Below are 21,503 nucleotides of genomic sequence, written 5' to 3' on the forward strand. Positions count from 1 at the left end.
AAAAAGAAAAAAGGCTTCTTTTTGGTGAAAAAGTCCCTTTGAGACATCCTTTAGTATACGCTTATCCCCATAAGGCACACACCCGACTTGAGTTTTAAGTCACCGGGTCCGGGACACGAACCACGTTAGACTACGTGGGAGTCCAGCGACATAGCTATTACACTAACTGCTGGTCCCTACCCAAAACTGTTTATATGACCTCAAAGTTAGGATTCATGCTCCTGCGGTTATCAAAATTGGTCTTTCCCCATATTAAACCATCAAAAATAGAAATGGTTTCTCCTCTGCTAGTCAATGCCTTACATTTGTTTTCCTCATGTGAAGATACATACCATAGACAATAAGAAAAAGACATTCTGACAAGAATAAATGAATAAATTTATAATAAGGTCAACACAATCTTTTCTTTTTAGAATAATCTATTTAATTTTCTTTAGTATTTTTTTTTTTTATTTGCTATTGGGTATGTGTACTCATCAGAGGGAGGTGGAGATAGGGTGGGGATAGAGGAGTAAGAAATCAAGCTGCGGGGACAGCAGGTGGCGTTAAGGGCGCTGGAGTCCCACATGACCAACTGCGGTTTGCATCCTGGACCTGGCGGCTTGCTTTCTCACTTTATTTCTCTTTCTCCCTCTCCTCTCTCTCACTCTGACACTCTCTGGTAAAATTAAAAAATAAATAAATAAATAAAGTTAAATAAAATAGTTCCAAAAAAAAAGGAAGAAAGAAAATCAAAAAAAAAAAAAAAAAAAAAGGAAGAAAGAAAAAAAGCTGCCAGGTCCAGGACTCGAACCAGTCATCAAGTGCCAGTGCTTTAACCAGCACCTTAACCACTGTAAGCCACCTGCTAATGCCAGCTGATCTTTAACATAATTCAGTTTAAGGCAAATTTGGTAAATACAGATTTCTGGGGGGGGAAACTGCTCTGTTAAGATGCCTAAATTTAGTGTTTAGATAAGTTTAGATAAATAAGCTACTTAGGGCCAGCAGGTCAAGTGGAGATTAAGGCACTGAATCTCAGAAGGCCACCTTCATGATTTGATTCCTGGACCTGGAAGCTTGAGAATCAGACCAAGCGCATGTGCAAGCGTGCCCAAAACCCTAAGAGGAAAGTGGAGAAGGGACTGCAGCATGGCCATCCCTTCTGGGGGTGATATCTCACTTTCTCTCTCTTTCTCACTGTCTCTCTCGGGTAAACACACACACCTACAAATTTAAATACAAATTTAAAAATAAGCTTAGAAACTACTAACTTCCATGAAAAAATTATTGGTGTTTAATTGAATATATTAAAGTTTTTAAAAGTCTTATAAAATGCATTGATCATAAGCAGGTCAAAGTATTCTCATCTGCTTTTTCTCTTTAAAATCATGAGTTTTTTCCATTAAAAAAAAGCTGACTAGCTAATTTCCTCTTTTTCTCTTAAAGAAGAAATACGCTAACTCTAAATGTGTACTAAAAAAACTGCTGGACACTCCTTAGCCTTCATGAACAGTATAAATACACATTATAAAAGAAGCAGACTCTTGTATTCATCTTAAATTAGACTAGAAGTTTGTGGAAAAACAGCAATTTGTTTTAAAAACAAAAACAAAGTATGACATAAACCATTTCTCTTAGAAACTTGAAGGAGGAAAAAAGTTTTATTAGGTCCAAGAATGAGAGACAACTTGATATAATTACAATGACGTGCAGAATTTGAAGATTAGAAATGAAATCTATTTAGGTCCAGACTAAGGTTCTCAGAACCAGTCAGCAGACACAATCGGAATAGTGATGTCCCTAGAAACCTTGATAACTCTCTAATTTGCATGAGTTTAATGAACCAGATAGACAATTGTATCACCGATATCTGCCTGAAGCCCATTTTCAGTGAGATGAACTTTCTTGCTTGTGAGGTCCACGTGGAAAACAGCATGCTCAGAAATGGGGGTCTTCTCACTGTGCTCTTTTCCCAGGACCGGAACTCGCCTAGGCCCCAGTAATGGATCATCAAATCTCATCAGTTTCACTTTGGAAAGATCTATAGCAAAGGAGATTACCAAAATGAGCATTTAACTGAAGTCACCAGCTCAAACCCATGAATGAGACTGATTATTCACATTTCAAGCACACATTGACACATTACACAAAAATATTTTCATCAGATTATTAAACAGGACCCAATCTCAGGAGCAAAGCTAAAAATCTAAGAAAGCTTCATCCCTTTCAGCTTTCATTCAAAGATTGTTAGAGATTCTGTATAATACATCTCCTGGAATTATAAACCAAAAGGGAGGAAGAATAGAGTATGTTTTTGAACATTATTTGACATGGTCTCTCAAATCACTTTTTATGCTTCAAGAAACCACCCTTCAGAGTAACAAAAAGTCTAAAAATTTTTTTTCTTGTTGTGTACCCTGTAACATTAAACCTGCTAGTTTTAGATTTTCTTGGAGATTCTTTTGGAGAAATAATCACTACCCTAAGAAACAGCATTACGAGTTTCATGTTTTGCTCAGAAGATGCAAGTGTTTCCATTAATATGTTGATGAGACGAGGAGAGGAGGAGGAGGACAGCAGGAAAGTACAGTTATAGAATTTTGAGCTTAAGGATAGGTCCAGTCCTACTCTGCTTGAGATTTTCCTGATTTGCTCCTATACAAATTATTAAGATGACTCTTGGGAGAAAAACAAAAACAAAAACGCTTGTCCCTTGAACAAATTTATGATCTGACAATCCTGCCAACAACTGAGCCCAAAAGAATATTTATTTCAGCAATTCTGAGATTTCCAAACAAGTGGTTTTATTTTATATAATGGAAAAACATCACAAATGATACAAATGCTGATTCTGGATTTATATCTCATTCTATGCAAGGCATGGCTAGTTATGCTTAACCTGATCCACAGAAGTAGAAGTTATTTTCTGAATTACTTCCCACCCTTTTCTAAAACAAATCGCTGGGTGGTCCATGAGCTATGTTCCCTCATGTTGAGTGTGAAGCTTAGCATGAGAGGGATAAGAGATAAAAGGAGATATTAATGCAGCTGGCGGCTGTGCCAGGAGTACAAGTTATCCAAGCATTCTATTCTCTTTAGGAAACAAAGACCGAAGGACTCCAAGTTTAGGGAAGAGATTTGGGGGCTTAAAGAGCAATTACCTGTGACTACCATGAAAGCAAACCCTGCCTGAGAGCCTTTAGAAAGTCTCTGCAGAGACTACACAATCTTATATGTAGCACAAGCCCTGAAAATTAAAATGGGGAAGGAACAGGCATGGTCTTCATGACAGCCTTAATCTTATTCTGGGGAGGAATACAATTCATCTTAACAGCTATTGCAATTCAACTTGCATATCAGTGGTACCAAATATTTTCCTACAGAAGTAGTGACAAGTCCTGCCAGCAGATTTTATTTATAAGCCCTTTTACTACAAGTCTGACTTCTCGCTCTCTCTTTTAGATACCTCACTCACCATACCAAGCAATTTTGAATCAAACCATTTCAAAGAAACCTTAAAACTCAATCAGCTTTCTCGGTGACAAAACATACTCGCTTTGATGTTTCACCATGTAGTTCATTATTGCCAATAAATTGTTAGAGTTTTCTTAGTGGTTTTACTATCTTGTCTTATCCCAGACCTCTCTTATCATTGAAAATGTTAAAATTTAAGTCTGCAACTACACAAAATTTAAGTTACTTAGAGAAAAGATGAGAGTGACTGAAAGTCCCTAGAAACTGATCATGTGAAATGGAGCCATTCACCTCCCAGTTATTAGCTCATATGTGGCATGGGTTGTGAGTGACTGAAAGTCATTATCATCAAACAGTTCCTCCGTGGTCGTGGTCTTTGCGAAGGGAAATGATGGCTTCAGTCTAGTTCTTCCTGGACCTAGATCACAATCATTTTCAATACAATTGGCATTAATTGGTTGACTTGCTGGCTACTACAGCAGACAGACCAAAAACTTATTTTATTGAATTTAACTCCATCTCATTTACTCAATATACTCAGCCTCCTTAGACATGAAAGCATCGAGGCCTTTGGAAAAGTATCAAGGTTAGATTTATTCTATAGATAACTTAAAAGGAATCTATTTCAAATTCCCCTAACATTTGCATGTATTTTCTAAAACTTATAGCAGCTACTAACACCAAACTTGAAACACTTTATAATTATTATTCACAGCTAATGTGACAAAGGAGGTAAGAATTATACCTGAGCCTCAGTCAGAAAAGACAAGAGACAAAATATATTTCAATACATACAATTCAGAAGAAACTGGTCAACATATCTGAGTACATTTAAAAGGGAGGCAGAACTAACATTATATAATTTCCAATAGAGGAATATATACTCTCATGTTCTACAACCTCATAATAAAACAGTGGGTCCATGGAAATATCTATTTTATTTTTTTCTTTTAATTTGACAGAGGGCACATGTGCTTTCTGGAGACAGACAGAGAGGGGGGAGAGGGAAAGTGAGAAAGCATCCACCATAAGGAATGGTTACAATGTAACCCCTTCTCCTTTATTTCTCCCTCCTTTCAGGATTTAGGGTATGTGCACATGTAACCTGCACATTTTTCAAGCTTCCACATACCAGACTCAAACTGTGCAGTCATCCACGTGGGATCTAGCCGCCTTAACCACTGCGCCACAGGCTGATGCTCTATTTTCCATAAAACCCACTACAGAGTTCTTCAAGTCTGAGTTCTTTCTACTCAAATGCCCTCAAGACTGACTGTACGCAATATAAACAGACAAATGGCAAGTTACAAAATGGCTTCTCTATACATTCAGTTCCAACTTTTCAAATTCTGTATCTTTTGATTTCTAAGTTCTGAGGATGGAGCTATCCTTCTATACTAGATGATCCTGTGCAGGACAGAATATGATAAATGTCTACAGCAAACAAGAGTAAGCCTTGAAGACATTATGTTAAGTGAAATACAATAGACAGAAAAGGACAAATATCGTATGATTCTACGTACATGAGGTACCCAGAACAATTAAATACACAGAGGCAGAAAGTAGAGCACTGGCTATGAGGGACGGAAAATAATAGAATGGGGAGTTTTTGTTTAGTGGGTTTTGGTTTAGATGATGACAAAGTTCTAGAGTTGGATGGTGGTGATGGTTGCACACAATATATAAGTATTCATTATCACTAAACTGTACATTTTAAAAGTAACTAAAATATAAATTTGTTATGTATATTTTACCACAATTTTTAAAAATGCCTATGAACAGTAAGAGTCTTAGGCCTAGTATAATCCTGGTGATGATATTCCATACACAATGAAACAAGCAACTGTTATCTCCCTCGTTCTAGGTGCCCTCTACCCTTACCTTACACACACAAATCTTAAAGCCCCATACAAACATTTTCCCTATAAATGCATCCCTGAACACCACAGCTAGAAGTAATCTCACCTTGCTCTGTGTTATACATCTCACCTGCACTTATTTTCTTGCACTCAGCAGTTTCTCCTTAGATTATGATTATGAGCGTCAATAGCTTATTCCCCACCCTTCCCTAGATGCAGTTCCTAATGAACAGTACCCTGTGCACTCCCCAAATGCCCAGTGTATACACAGGAGTCTCTATGTACACTACACCTGGTAGGTTCTCAATAAATGTCCACAGAAGGGAGGCAAATAACTTTGAGAGAACACAACATACATGGGAGAATGAATTCTAAAAGGCTACTTCAAGTCGTCTGATACTATCCTGAATATAGTTCCACAAATTAGGTCACTGTCTGAGACTTACAAATCTCTTTAGAAAATTTTTGTACTGATGGAAAGTAGCCCAATCAACTCCTGATTGCTATTAAAAAACAGAGAATCTTCAACATTAATTTGTCTTCATAATTCTGAAGAAAAGCAAAACAGAAACATACTAACTCTTCACATTCTGCTCCAGAGACCTGGCTAACTGAATCAAAAAGAAGCCAGGGCTGGCCTCATAGCACAGTGGGTAAGGACTGTGCATTTGGAGCCAGATGACATATGGCAGATTATAGTTCGAGTCCTCAGCCCTGATGGCTTGGAAAAACACAACACATTTGTGTGTGAACATGCCCAAAATCCTGACGAGATGAAGAAATGGAGGAAAAATGATTGCAGCATGACCAAACCCCATGGAGAGGTTTCTTTCTCTCAGGTACATGTGCTCTCTGGGACATGCTCCTTGGCAAAAAAGAAATAAAAAGAAGCCACAAATTATTATACTGAACCTAATCACAAAAGACATAAACTCAATCTTGGTAACAAATAATTTATATTTTACTTACAAGTACATTGTTTAGAAGGAATAAAATGAGCTTTGGAGTCAAACAGACCTGAGTTTGAGTTCCAGCTCTAGGATGTATTGGCTGAATGAAGTCTGCAAGTTATTTAGCCTCCTAAGCCTCCATTTTATCATCTGCAAAAGGGGAATAATAATACTACCCTCTACATTATAGAGCTGTTAAAGGGATTAATTGGCTAATACAGGGCAGACACTCAGTAACTTACTATTTCTCTTCTTTTCCCAGAAACAGGCTTAGCCTGGCAAATTAGTTTAGAATAATTAAGGGTATGTGTTTCTTAACTACGAATACCTCTGAGAAACAGAAATTGCTTCTCACAGTTTCAGAGATAGGCGGAGCCTTGGGGAAAAAAACCTAATCCAATTTCCTCATTTTACTACAAAAGGGATCAGTTCAGAGCTTAAATGATATGGTAAAGTCAGTAAGCTACCTAGACACAGTCTCAAAGAGAATATAGGTTTCCTGATTCTGGGCCCAGAACTCTTTCTACAGAATTATATACCTGTCCCTAAGCAAGTCAGTTACTTTTATTTCTCCGCTTTACTTTGAACTGATCAAATCCACAAATTACTGCCAAATAAGAGTGTCAGAGAAACTATTTACCTTTAATTCCTCGGTCCATTTTCATTAAACGCCTAATTATGGAAGCACAGTTATCTCCCTGCCTGATTTCAATTTTGGTTGAGAAGTGGCCATTGGATGGCTGAGGATTCATGAGGGAAACTGACACACCAGGCTAGAGAAATAAAGAAAAATAATCATTATAATAATCAAACTGGCAAGGCAGGGGAAAATCTCTGCTACATCTTTAATGTTTCATGGAAGAAGGAAAAATGATTGCAGCATGACCAAACCCCATGGAGAGGTTTCTTTCTCTCAGGTACATGTGCTCTCTGGGACATGCTCCTTGGCAAAAAAGAAATAAAAAGAAGCCACAAATTATTATACTGAACCTAATCACAAAAGACATAAACTCAATCTTGGTAACAAATAATTTATATTTTACTTACAAGTACATTGTTTAGAAGGAATAAAATGAGCTTTGGAGTCAAACAGACCTGAGTTTGAGTTCCAGCTCTAGGATGTATTGGCTGAATGAAGTCTGCAAGTTATTTAGCCTCCTAAGCCTCCATTTTATCATCTGCAAAAGGGGAATAATAATACTACCCTCTACATTATAGAGCTGTTAAAGGGATTAATTGGCTAATACAGGGCAGACACTCAGTAACTTACTATTTCTCTTCTTTTCCCAGAAACAGGCTTAGCCTGGCAAATTAGTTTAGAATAATTAAGGGTATGTGTTTCTTAACTACGAATACCTCTGAGAAACAGAAATTGCTTCTCACAGTTTCAGAGATAGGCGGAGCCTTGGGGAAAAAAACCTAATCCAATTTCCTCATTTTACTACAAAAGGGATCAGTTCAGAGCTTAAATGATATGGTAAAGTCAGTAAGCTACCTAGACACAGTCTCAAAGAGAATATAGGTTTCCTGATTCTGGGCCCAGAACTCTTTCTACAGAATTATATACCTGTCCCTAAGCAAGTCAGTTACTTTTATTTCTCCGCTTTACTTTGAACTGATCAAATCCACAAATTACTGCCAAATAAGAGTGTCAGAGAAACTATTTACCTTTAATTCCTCGGTCCATTTTCATTAAACGCCTAATTATGGAAGCACAGTTATCTCCCTGCCTGATTTCAATTTTGGTTGAGAAGTGGCCATTGGATGGCTGAGGATTCATGAGGGAAACTGACACACCAGGCTAGAGAAATAAAGAAAAATAATCATTATAATAATCAAACTGGCAAGGCAGGGGAAAATCTCTGCTACATCTTTAATGTTTCATGGAAGATAGATCTAATTCTGGTATTCTAAAATCATAACCCAGGGATACTCAAGAAGAGTTGTACAAGCTCATGCTTATAATCAAATGCACAGGTAAAAATTACTATTCCAACAACAACAACAAAAATGACTATAACAACATACATCAATACTGATCATGGCCAATAACAATTACATTTTCTCTGTTTATTATTTTAAGTGGGAAAAAGTCAACTCAGTCTTATGAAAGAGTTAAATACATAGTGACCTACTGGAATACTTGAAAATGGCCTGAAATAAATATATTACCATAGGGAACACTATTTCATATACCCATCTCCATGGTGTAAATGACTATATTTTTAAAAGCCACATCTTTTTTTTTTTTTTTTGGAGAGATTTTCACTGTAGGGCGCGTGCGCTCGCCAGACAGACAGAGAGAGACATAGAGACAGAAAGCGAGAAATCACCCCCCAGGGGGGATGGTCACGCTGCAATCCCTTCTCTTTCATTCTCCTCTCGGGATCTTGGGCACGCACGCACACGCACCCGGCGTGAGTTTTAAGCCACCGGGTTCGGACACGAACCACGGTCGACTACGTGGGAGTCCAGCGACATAGCCATTATGCTAACTGCTGGTTCCCAAAAGCCACATCTTAATATAATAAAAAACATTCATTATATGATGATAAGTTCAGTAGGCCTCCATGATCATGATTACTCTTTCAAAATATGCTTTATCCACTTGTTGGGTTTGCCATTAAATGTAGTAAAAGTAAGAGAATGTATCTAAGCCCACCGCCTATTAAGAAAAGCGGATTTATGGATACACAAATTGCACTCCATTGGACTTTGTCAAATACTGCCCATCTGAATTCATTACTTTAAACTAAGTCAATAGAATCTCCAAAAATCTCTAAAACTAATTTATCTTCAACAATAAGGGCCAAGAAATAAGGAAAAGTATGAGACCTGCAGTGAGTGTAATGGCTATGTCGCTAAACTCCCATGTAGTCGACCACGGTTCGAGTCCCGGACCTGGTGGCTTAAACTCACGCTGGACACGTGTGTGCGTGCCCAAGATCTCGAGAGGAGGATGAAAGAGAAGGGATTGCTGCGTGGCCATCCCCCCGGGGGGGTGATTTCTCAGTTTTTATCTCTCTGTCTTTTGTATGGAAACCAATGAACCCTAAAACAAAAACCCCCCCAAAAAAAAAAAAAAAAAAAAAGGAAAGAAGGAAAAGTAAAAACTTTAGCATAATTTAAGATGATATGTCAATCTGATTTATATCTAAAACCAAAATCCTGAACAATAATCAAACCAAGATTCATTTAGAGTTGAAAGCCTCTTTTTACTGTTTAAAAAAGTCTTACATTTAGGGACCAGCAGATGGCGTAACAATTACATCACTGGACTCCCAGACCCAACAACTTAAAACTCATGCCAGACACAGTTACATGCATGTCCAAAATCCCAAGAGGAGAAGGGATTGCAGTGTGGCCATCCCACCTGAGGGGGTGATTTCTTGCTTTCTATCTCTCTGACTCTGTCTCTCTGGCTAGCGCATGCACCCTATAGCAAAAACAAGTCTCAAAAAAATAATTACATTTCAATTCTCACTGTATTTTCTTAATAAAACTCAGATTTTGAAAATCATGTTTTTATTTTTGAAACTCAAGAATATTAATAATATCTGATACAATACATAATAATAAAGTAAGAAAAAGTGAGTAATGCACCAGGGAGTTACGACATCTCAAGTACAGACCTGTTTCTAACAAACTATGGCCAAGGGCAACCAATCATTTCATTTCTCTGGACCATACTTCCTTCCATTTTTAAAATGATGACTTTGGATCTCTGAGAGGTTTCTTCTAGCTCTAACATGCATGATTTGGTGAGATTCCTTCAACTTACTTCTGTTCTAAAAACATTAAGAGGTTTCCCAGGACAGCAGTCTTCCCTGACTTTATCTTCTGCTTCAGAGGCAAACTTGACTTCTATGTGTTCTAGCTAAATAAAGGGGGGAAAATGGAAGTCATTAGTATCACTTGATATGACTGAAATTAATCATTACTTCATTTCACTGAGAGCAAAACTAGATTCTCAACTTAATATGAAATGAACTGTCTAATTTTAGTATTTTCCATATAAACCTTAAATAAAATCAATAATCAGCTATTTAACACTCATCTTAAATGTCTCATAGCATTGTTATTTATATAGTGCTTATCAGTTTATAATAAAATCTAGCATCTACTCTACAAGAGAAAACAGAAATAAATATAAAAGGCTTCCATTTAAACGGAAGATCAGAATTTCTTCATTTGAGAATAAAAGGCTTCCACTTAAATAAATGGAAGAAAAGTTCAGAAATGTAGCCTATTACATGTGCCAGACTATAAGATGACAATAAGTATAAGGTATATCCAATTGTCTAAGTGAGAAAAATCCAAGAAGTTTTTGACTAAAAAAAAGAAAAATGAACATTTAGATCTATATAAAAATAGATGTCGACTAATAATTATTACATCATTTAAAATAAAAGACATTTATAAACAATGTTCCTTTCTCAGTATTTCAAGAAAAAAAAAGGGCCAGGCATGGACCAACGATAGTATATCATGAACCACAAATTACCATTTACCCAATTCTGTGACTCTGAGGTGAGAAAGGAAGAGGCAAAGAAAAAAGCAATTGGTCCATAGTACGAGAGACTTTGAAAGCATCTGAATATAAGGTCTCTTCATATTTTCTTTTTTTTCCTCTTTTCCCTTTTTTTATTTTGCTCATTATAAAGTGCATGTACACAGGAGAGCAAGAGGAGAGCCTTCACAGGGACAGGGTCTGGTCGTGCTGCAATCCTCGGTCTTCCAGTCCTCCATCCCTTGGAATCTTGGGACACTTGTGTGCATGCCTGATATGTTTCAAGCAGACCAGGAATTTAAACTCCAGCTGCCTTGAGATATTCAGCTTCTCCTGAGCAGCAGATTACTGCTGCACCATGGAGCCAGCACCCTCATTTTTTTAGAGGGACTACCCAAAATATAGTTAGTTAACTTTTCAGTATAGGATAAATGAGAAGTAAAACAAGATGACAAATCATGTTTTCTTCCTGCTACTTTGATGCTCACTCATTCTCTCCAAAAATATTTTTAACTAACATGTATGGCAAAGGTATTAAAAAACAGAAGACAAAGTTATAGAAAGGTTTCTCGTAAATAAAAACACTAGATTATGGTTGACTATAGTTGACTAGTTGTTATAATCCCAGTACTCTTACCTCAAGGGAATTAGTCAAATAGACTATATTCTCCATAAGCACTGCCTGTTCATCAAATTCTAGCTGTAAATCCAGAACACGAGGCCCCATCTTCTCCAGGTTTTCCTAATAGCCAAAAGGGTTTGGAAAACAAAAGCACATTAAGAATATGTTAAAAAGAATTTGTTTCCTCCAAAGCAATCATTCTTCTCTCAACAGATAAAATCTTCCAATTTCAACAGCTGAAGGAAAAGCCTTGGACCCCTGGTCTTCTTTATCTATATTTGCTTGTTAATGAAATTACTGGCTCAGCATAATTACCATCTGAAGTATGATAAAATTAATGCAGCATTAAAAAGACTGGAAAACACAAGATTTTCAGATTTACAAAATAAATAGGGTTTTATCATTGTTTACTTTGACTTAATATGTAAGCCCGCTTTGATAACAAATCAAACACAAGTATGAAGATATCCTTTCAGGTGACAAAAACAAAACAAAACAAAACCTTAATTTTAAATTTTCTATGGCACCACCTTCTTAAAGCTATTTCAAGGAATAGCTAATTAATAACAAAAATTCCCAAAGAAATTCCTGAAAAGTTTAAGGAAAAAAATCATACTGTATGGGTATTCAGATAATCCTATAGCATACAGAAACTATTTCTTTCCTTTTTTTTTTTTTTTTCCCTGAGTGTGTGGGTGCTTGCCAGAGAAAGAAAAGGGATGGAGAGGAGAGGAGAAAGCACCCGTCCCCCATGAGGAATGGTTATACTGCAATCCCTTCTCCCTCCTCTATAGATTTTGAGTGGTTATGCACACACACCCAGCATGTTTCTTAAGCCACTGGGTCTAGGACTGAAACCACCTGGTCAATCCTGTGGGATTCTGATGCCTTAATTACCAGCCCATAGATACAGCCCAACAATTTCCTATTCTTAGTTTTTTTGAACCTTAAATATTTGTTGCTCAAAATGTAACTTGGCAGGTCCAAGTTTCTATACAAAGATAAGCTGACTAGAAAACGTTACACCTATATAAAAGTGATCTAACATTACTCTTGCTATTTAATGTTTCCATTTCCCATGCAAGATTTTTTCTTTCCCATAAAAAAAATGCTCAAAAGTCATTTTCATATTCCTAGATTAATCCATTTCAAAGTTTAAAAAAACACTAATTTTCCTGGCAAATCAAAATTACTGAAATGTTACCACTCATACAGCCTGATAATGGCTCTTCAAATTTAATGAGCTTCTACTAAACAAAAAAATCAACTCTTTTTTTAAATAATTATTTTATCTAACTTTATTTATTTATTTATTTATTTTTAATTTGACCAGAGAGGGACAGAGTGAGAGAGAGAGAGAGAAAGTGAGAAAGCAAGCCACCAGGTATGGGATTTGAACTGCAATCAGCTATGTGGGAGTCTAGCACTCTTAACCACTATGCTACTGCTGGCCCCTGAAATCAACTCTTCAATCTAATATCATTAAATATGTAACTATTTTTCAAAACAGTTTCACTGAATTCTCTTAAAGCCTGTCATTAAAATTAATTGCCTTTGCAACCACCACAAAATATTTTGTAGGACCCATATTCTGACAATAGATCTGGCTCTATGATTGACTGCACTAATCACTAGGGAACCAATGAACTTATGAACATATAAACAGATATAGATTGATTGGTATAGGTCAATTCAGAATTCTGAATAATTTCTGAAACCTTGAACACCGTGAGGGCCATATAATGACTTGGATCTAGAAGAACTGATAGGCTTTCCTGAGTATTAGAGTAGCTAAGAGTTCTGGTCTCCATCAGGTATCTGCAGGTGAGAAGACACAAGAATTAAAGTAGAACTATTATGTGCCCAGCAGGCTGAAAGATAATGATTTACATTTTAAAAACCATTTATTGGGGCTGGCAGGTGGCACGGTGGTTAAGTCACATGGCCGACTGTGGGTCAAGCCCCAGACCTAGCAGTTTGCTTTCTCACTTTCTCTCTCTCTCTGTCTCACTCTGGTCAAATTAAAAATAATAATAATGATAAATAGAATTAAATAAAATAATTCTCAAAAAAAAAATGTACTTGAGCCTATTTTTGACAGGCACTATTTAAGTATGTTAAGTGCATTACTTCATATACTCTTCACAGCACTCTTAAAAAGTATGTTGGGGGACCAGCAGCTGGCATAACAGCTATGTCACTGGACTTCCATGTGGTCAACTATGGTTTGAGTCCCGGACCTGGTGGCTTAGACTCACATCAGGCGTGTGTGCGTGCATGCCCAGGATCCCGGGAGGACAATGGAGAAGGGAGAATTGCGGCGTGGTCGTTCCCCCTGGGAGATGATTTCTCATTTTCTGTCTCTCTGTCTCTCTCTGTCTTTCTGGTGAGTACACGGACCCTATGGCAAAACCTCTCAAAAAAACAAAAAGAAAAAGTACATTGCGAGGACTAGCAGATGATGAAATGGGTATATCACCGGATTCCCACGTAGTCAACCATGGTTCAAGTCCCAGACCTGAAGCTTAAAACCCAAACCAGGCACGTGTACATGCATGCCCAAAATCCTGAAGAGAATGGAGAAGGGATTGTAATGTGGCCATCCTATGAGGGGTGATTTCTCCGTCCAGCAAGCGTACACACCCTATACCAAAAAAAAAAATCTCTCTAAAATAAAAAGAAATTAAAAAAAAAAAGCTTGGGGCCAGCAGGTAGCATAATGGTTAAGACACTGGATTCCCACATGGCCAACCACAGTTCGGGTCCTGGGCCCCTCGGTTTGAAAATCATGCCAGGTGTGTGTACACATGTGCCCAAAATCTCAAGAGGAGAATCAAGAAGGGCTGTGGTGGCCATCCCACCTGAGGGGTGATTTCTCACTTTTCCTTTCACTGTTTGTGTCTCTCTCTGGTGAGCACATGTTTCCTATGGCAAAAACCTTTAAATTTTAAAAAAAGTAGATTTTTTAATATTCTCTTTTTATAGATGAAAAATCTCAGGTAAATTTACAGTGATATGTCTAAGATCTCAAAACTAAGAAGTGAGAGATACACATAATTGGAAATAAGATTTGTCTGACCCCAGAACCTGCAATCTTAAGCACTGTACAATATAGCCTTCTTTTAGTTTCTCTTTGTTAAGAAATCCAATAGGGGTCAGCTTGTAGCAGGTGGTTAAGGCAGCTGGAAATCACATGACCAACGGCACAGTTCAAATCTAAGAAAAACACAGTTTGAAAAATACACTGGGTGCATGTACATTCGTACCCAAAATCCCAAGAGAAGAATGGAGAAGGGATTATAGAATGGCCATCCTCCCTGTAGGGTATTTTCTCACTTTCTGTGTGTGTGTGTGTGTGTGTGTGTGTGTGTGTGTGTGTGTCTGGCGAGCTATGCACCCTTACTGCACACTCAAAAAAAAAAAAAAAAAAAAAATTCAATAGATCAGTTACATATAAGAAGAAAACTTAGTCTAACTCACTGGTTGTCAATGGAGGGGAGAAGTGATTTTATTCCCAGGGCATATTTACCAATGCCTGGAAACATGTGTGGTTGTCTAACTGGGTAGAAAGGGAGTTCTACTGGCACCTAGTGGATAGAAGACAGGGATGTTGCTATACATACTATGGTGCCGTGGACAGTGCCCAACAACAAACTGGAGCCATAGTGGATAAACCCTGGACCAACTACTATGAACAGTGTTTATTATGATAGGCTAAAAGTATACAAATGGAGAATCTTGGTTCCAGTAATCAGATCTGGTAAAAATACTCTAAAGTAGTCAAAAGAACATGCTTCCTCCCCAAATTTAAAAAGGAAGGCCGAAAACGAAAGGAATACTTTGGTGCAGCAATTCCAAACCAATTTTTCTTGCACAGTACATATTTTCACATACTCAGCAATTCCACAGGTAAACCCAAAATTGGATAGCTCATTTCTTTCAACCACTGATTGAAAAGTACTATTTCTGCAGATTTCTCAGGGGGAAGACTGTGTCCAAGCCCTTCCCCCTCCCCTCCATTGTCCTGCCTAAACATTACTCATGTGGTCACAGCTGCATGAGGTCCATAGCTTACCTTGATCATGGCAACAAATGGCATCACTTTCTTCATGTATTTCTTCAATTCTGGCAAATTGCCTAGTTCACTAGCAATGACTTTGTTATCAGGCAACTTTCCATTATTGGCCTAAGAAAAGGAAAAGGGGAGAGGGATGTAAAGAAAAATATTTTAAAGATATTTTAGGGTAAATGTGCCTACAGGATCTGCTAAACACACAACGGCAGCCTCTATCAGCCTGTTAGAGAACAGCAGCAGAGTGTGGAGCTCTAGCATCAAAGGGAAGTGAAAGCTGAATATAAAAGGAAAGGAGTCTCCTAGTCCCTCTAAATTCACAGGATTGTGCTTCTCGATTTAACTGACGCAATCAGATACACTGAATATTTAGTCTTTTCTCACAACAATAGCATCTCCAGGATTTTAACATTATGTATACCTGGAAGAAACTGAAGATCTTGTATATCTTCAAATTTCTAATAGCATTTCATTAGCCACATTAAAATGAAAAACTACACAACTATCATACAAGATTTATATAATGTCTGTTTTTAAACACTCTTCCTTTTAAATTGTTACAAGTGCAAAAAGAAGAATCCTTATTACTGACCCATTAAAAAATATCATCTCTATCTACACAAAAATAAATCCATATATCACATATATAACTAATATGCATACAGTTCCAAATGTGCTGACTGAATTTAAATTCATTTCTGCAAATATCAACAGCCCCTTCAACAGAGTGAGAAATAAACTATGTGGCCTTTTCAGAGTTCTGGGTGACTTATTTTCTCTTTATTATAAAAGTATAGCAAGAAAACCAAGGGTTGGGATTGCATCTAAATAAAAAGTAAGATATAGTAAGATTTTAAACAATTTACTTTCAATTCTAACCTTTACTGAAGTATATGGGAAAAAAACAGGTCCTCTACTTCCCAATGCATTATTCTTAAGTATATATGAGAGAAAAGGGAGGGGTTAGGAAACAATGCTTTTCCTATGTCACCAAAAGGTGCCTTATTCAACATAAGAACACTCTTATTGATTATAATCTACAGTTTTTTAGATGAAAGTGAACAAAATTTAAAAAGAAGCCAATAATGCCAAAAGATGACACTGTTTTCAACAATATATCTAGCCAATGAATAAGTAAAAATATAACTTCTAAAGAACAGAGGTGATGCATTTTTTTAATACCTGGAACATTACATACTATATCCGTTTTTCTCCTACTTCCTTCAAACAGCTGGCCTGAATACAAGTAGTCTTCAGAAAGTTGATGGAAAATGCATATTTATAAAAAAAAATTATAGAGGGCAGTGGGTGTGGTGGTTAAGATGGTGGACTCCCATATGGCCAACCACATTTCAAGTCCGAGACCTGGTGGTCTGCTTTCTCTTTCTCTCTCTCTCTCTCTCATCAAATTAAAAAATAATAATAGTAAATAAAATAAAATAGGGCGTGGTGGTGCCCACCCTATGGCCAAAACCTATGGAGGCTGGCGTACTGCGGCATCTAATTCATCTCTCTCTCTCTCTCTCTCTCTCTCTCTCTCTCTCTCTGTCTCTCTTGGCGAGTGCATGATTTTTGGGACCAGCAGATGGCGTGGTGGTTAAGGTGCTGGACACTCCCACATGGCCAACCATGGTTTGAAGCCCGGACCTGGAGGCTTGCTGACTTGCTTTCTCACTTTCTCTCTCTCTCTCTGTCTTGCTCTGGTCAAATTAAAAATAAATAAATAAAAAATAAAAGAATGAATAAATAAAATTAAATAAATAATTCTTTTTAAAAATAAATAAAATAAAATAAAATAAATAGTTCTTTAAAAAGAAGTGTATGAACTTCAAAAATTTTTGAACTATGATAAATGGCTATTTTTATTTCATTTTCCACAAACTTTCTGAATCCCTTGTATGTAATCCACTTAGGCACAGTTTTATTCTTTTACTAAAGAAGATTTTATCTTTTATTTACTATAATTCAAAGTTTGTAAGCAGATTCTACAATCTACAATCTATTTCCATTACATACAATCAAAGGTGGAGGTAGATCTCCACAAAAACAGAGTGACAAGGAATCCAAAAACATGTGTTATTCTCTTCCATCAAAATTTATAAATGTAAATACAGCTTTTCTGAATATTTCTCAATTAACTATGAAAAATACTGAGGCGAAATTCTAATAAAGCTTTGGAAAAATCAAAGGTAAGGATTTTTCCTTTATGTTACCACTTCGTTTGACCATAATTTGTTTTTTTTTCATCTTTCGATTGCACCTTAATGGTCTCTACCAGTAAATATTGTAATAACCTGAGCAAAGAAATCAAAATTCCACAATACATACTTTGTTTCCACATTATGAATATAAAAAAATAGAATTTTTTTCAAGAAAACTTACGGCTATGTTAAAATATTAATAGAACTATCATACTTAATAGCTATTTACCTGACAGAGCCAAAAACATCTTTGAGCTCTACATTTCTACAGATAATTATCAGGTTGAACAATTCTTCTAAAATTCTCAAGAACCACACTTCAACTTTTTTCGAACATAGTAAGGTTAAAGCTTCATGAATCTCACTAAAACACAACAAATTCAAAGGGCAAACTGTCCTTTTGCTTCCTAATTTTAACTACACACATAATTCTAACTACACACCTTTCAATTACAAACAACTAGATCCAGTGTATTTTTGTATGAAAGTTTAAAAAATTATGAAAAAATAACAGCTTTTCCCTCCACCGAGGTTACAAAGCACGTTCCCTATCTAGAGGGAATTGAACAAAGCTATCCGTCTTCCTTTCATTGCTAACATTCTAAAAACAAAAAGAACACAGGGAGTCCACAACGATGCTGGGGGAAAAGAGCATCACCAGAAAGTGGTTCCGTAGAACGGACAGAGTGGTGTGTTGCCAAGGTGGATAGTTCTTTGCCACGTAGATGGTACAATGTGAGGGCTTCTGAGGTAGTTGCTTATCAGTCTTCTGCAGCATAGAAGAAAAGGAAAAAACATTTACTTGCTCTTATCTAAACAGACTCTGACAAGAATCCTCCTTGAAAACTGCTGGCCTTTAACATTAAAAAATATACACACTGTAGAAATGTAACACAGCAAACATAGTCCTGTACATGTTTAATGAAAGTCTTTTTCATTTCCATTACTTTTCAAAGTTAACTGATCAGTAATCTTTCAGGCAGGCCCCATGGCCTAGTGGTTAAGGGAGCTCGATCTCAAAGGGCCCAACATGTAGGCATTGAATCCTGGCCCTGGTGGTTTTAAAAACCTGGGTGCATGTACACATGTACCCAAAATCCTGAAAAGATGGAAAAACGGAGAGGGGACTGCTGCGTGACTACGTGCCCCTTAAGGGTGCTTTCTTCCTCTCTCTGTGTCTCTCTCTCTCTGGCATGCGCATATGTCCCTTGGCAAACAACAAAAACAAAAACAAACAAACAAACAAAAAAAAACAAACAATCTTGTTAAGAAAACGACCTCACCTTCCCTTTAGCTGGCATCATATAGTTCTTCAGTCGTAGTCTCAGGTCATGGGCTACTTCCATGAGATACTGTGAGGAACGTATTAAGGCTTCATCCACAGGACCTGCCACAGGCCATGAAGCATTTATAATTGAGCCAGGCTTTTAAAAAAGCAAAAACAAAAAAAGGTTCAGTGAGATTAGACAACACAACTATTTCCTGACTCTTGGTTACAGTTTTCATACCAAGGCTACCATCTGTAGCTGTGTGCTCGAAGTTCAAAGCTGACTACACATAGCACACTTCTACAGCCCCTGATCTAATGTTCCCTAGAATTCAAGCTGTGAAGTCTGACTCTACATTCTTAATTAGCATCCATTTGTACAAGCATATTAATACCCACACACATATGCTCACTTTCAAAGAAAATTATGTAATGCTAATTGGCCTAAATTTAATCATTATTATATAAATTATGCACACTCTCAAGATTCTATCCTATTAATATATCCAGTTTTGCAAGTATGGCTATTTGGTATATAGATCATAAGCACATTTTTACATTGTTCATGCACTGAAAAGTACAAGAGCCTGGCTAATAGGGTTGAAAAGGAGTTATTAAACCAGCCGATCTATTTATCTGCAAGCCTGGCAAAAGTAATTGAATTTATCTTCACAGTAAGAATGCTAATATAATATCCCTGAATATGCAGTCTTATATATGCCAGGAGCTTTATATAAAACAAGAGTATTTATGCAAATATACATTTCTATCTTTGTTTATAAGCGACTCATAGAAGCTGTTTATATCTTTCTCAATATTTTCATCTTTTCAACAGTTGGAAAAACAGTATTAGTTATACATGTATTCAAATATATATCTGAATATACTCAACTATATCATAACATTTCCTAATGGAAAGAAGTTAATTGATAAAAAAATACATAATCACATTTTTAAAATATATCAGTGTGTGAATGTTTATAAAGACATATACATGATGTGTCTATCTAAATAGGAGGTAGCTATAATCTGTTGTAATAATTATGATGCTAGGTCCGCCTTGACGGCGCAGCACTAACGAACGCACCACTCTGACATGCTGAAGTCACGCTGGAAGATGCCAGGCTCACCTCCCGAGATCACCCTGCATCCAGCAGGAACACGTGTGGCATGACAACCTTACTGGGGGGTGCTTGTCTCTCTATTGCTCTCTCTGATGAAATTCTTTCTTTAAAAACTCTTTAAAAACTATAGTAATTACAATAATGAATCCAGCATAGTTCCTGAAATAACTCATTCTCAGCCTTTTCTTTAATTAACATTATCACATTTATTAAATAAGGCCAAAATCAAAACCACTCACGACATTTTATAATACCTTTCCCAGGAGTGTCCAGATGTGCTCACACAAATGTGGACAGATTGGAGCCAAGAGAAGTGTCTGAACTTCAATAAAACGAAACACAAGTTCTCTGTGCATCCCTTCTATGGCCAATTCACGGTACTTATCCTTCGCAGCCTATAAAATACAAAATTATTTACCATTCCCCTTACTTAATTTCTTTAAAATAAAATTAAAGGAAAAAATTCTCAATATCTTGGTTTTCATACATTTTTAAGTTTTCAGCCTTTTAAATTCCATGAGGGCCAGGAGGTGGTGCGATGGTTAAGACACTGAACTCCCACAAGGCTGAAAGTAGTTCAGGTCCCTGACCTGGTTCCTGGAAGTCACACCGAGCATATGTACATGCCCAAAATCCTAGAAGGAGAATGAAGGAGAGGGAATAGCGGCATGGCTATCCCCATTGGGGGATGAGTTTTCACTTTCTCTGTTTCTCTCTGGTGAGTGCAAGTGCCCGATAACAAAAACAAAAACAAAACAAAAAAAAACTTTAAAAAAATTTCATAATTAATTATTGTAGAGTTTAAGAATTTTTCAAGTGTGTAGCAATCTCTGTCCAAAAGACATTACAGTTTTACATTAGAATTCTCCAGAAAAAAAACATCTTTTAAAACACATTTTGTAACTGAGACATAATGAACTATTTTAACTGTGTACCAAGAGTGAATGCTCTGCGTAGCATACAGGAAAGATATTAAATATCAAAAAAGGCTATAAATACAACACACTGCTATGCTCAGCACTTATCCTTATTTAACCACATCTCTGAAAACCAAGTTACATAAATCCAATGTGGTATTTTACAAAACTGATTGAGTAAAGCTGCACTTTAAGTACTTCAAAAGCCAAACGTGAGGAAATACTGACACCTTGTGGAAAACCTCGGAAAATACTGGCTTTTAAACTAATAGCAATTCATTATAATTTCGCCTTTACTTTTATGCATTTCAAAAAGCTTTCCTGGAAAGTGTGGCTAATTTTTAGATTTAGTCTCTTTAATCATGTTCATGGCTTAACTAAAAACAGAATTCTTACATTAAATGGACACAACAGAAAAAAAGCTAAAAAGAACACTACTTAAAAATCCCAGTTTATTGAAGAATTTCACATTTCTTGGCAAGATTTTCAATCTAAGTTTTAGACAAATAATTATGTTACTGCATA

The 21,503-nt window shown here is 36.7% G+C and overlaps 1 protein-coding gene across 2 annotated transcripts in view; it reads right to left on the reverse strand.

Annotated features, from left to right (window-relative positions):
* Nucleotides 1–1,621: 1,621 nt before the first annotated feature.
* The window catches only part of LARS1 (leucyl-tRNA synthetase 1), a 71,013-nt gene continuing 51,131 nt past the window's right edge, over nucleotides 1,622–21,503 (reverse strand). The window contains exons 25-32 of one of the 2 annotated variants that reach the window (XM_006148038.3): nucleotides 20,316–20,456; nucleotides 18,954–19,094; nucleotides 18,329–18,439; nucleotides 15,473–15,583; nucleotides 11,413–11,517; nucleotides 10,047–10,142; nucleotides 7,934–8,066; nucleotides 1,622–2,023 (exon numbers count right to left, since the gene is read on the reverse strand). In XM_006148038.3, the coding sequence (XP_006148100.1) occupies nucleotides 1,818–2,023; nucleotides 7,934–8,066; nucleotides 10,047–10,142; nucleotides 11,413–11,517; nucleotides 15,473–15,583; nucleotides 18,329–18,439; nucleotides 18,954–19,094; nucleotides 20,316–20,456 (1,044 nt within the window). In that variant the 3' untranslated portion in view covers nucleotides 1,622–1,817. The remainder of the gene's footprint in view (nucleotides 2,024–7,933; nucleotides 8,067–10,046; nucleotides 10,143–11,412; nucleotides 11,518–15,472; nucleotides 15,584–18,328; nucleotides 18,440–18,953; nucleotides 19,095–20,315; nucleotides 20,457–21,503) is intronic. The other variant, XM_027771666.1, reaches the window with a different exon arrangement.

Source organism: Tupaia chinensis, unplaced genomic scaffold (assembly GCF_000334495.1).
Source record: "Tupaia chinensis unplaced genomic scaffold, TupChi_1.0 Scaffold000228_1, whole genome shotgun sequence".
Taxonomy (NCBI): Eukaryota; Metazoa; Chordata; class Mammalia; order Scandentia; family Tupaiidae; genus Tupaia; species Tupaia belangeri.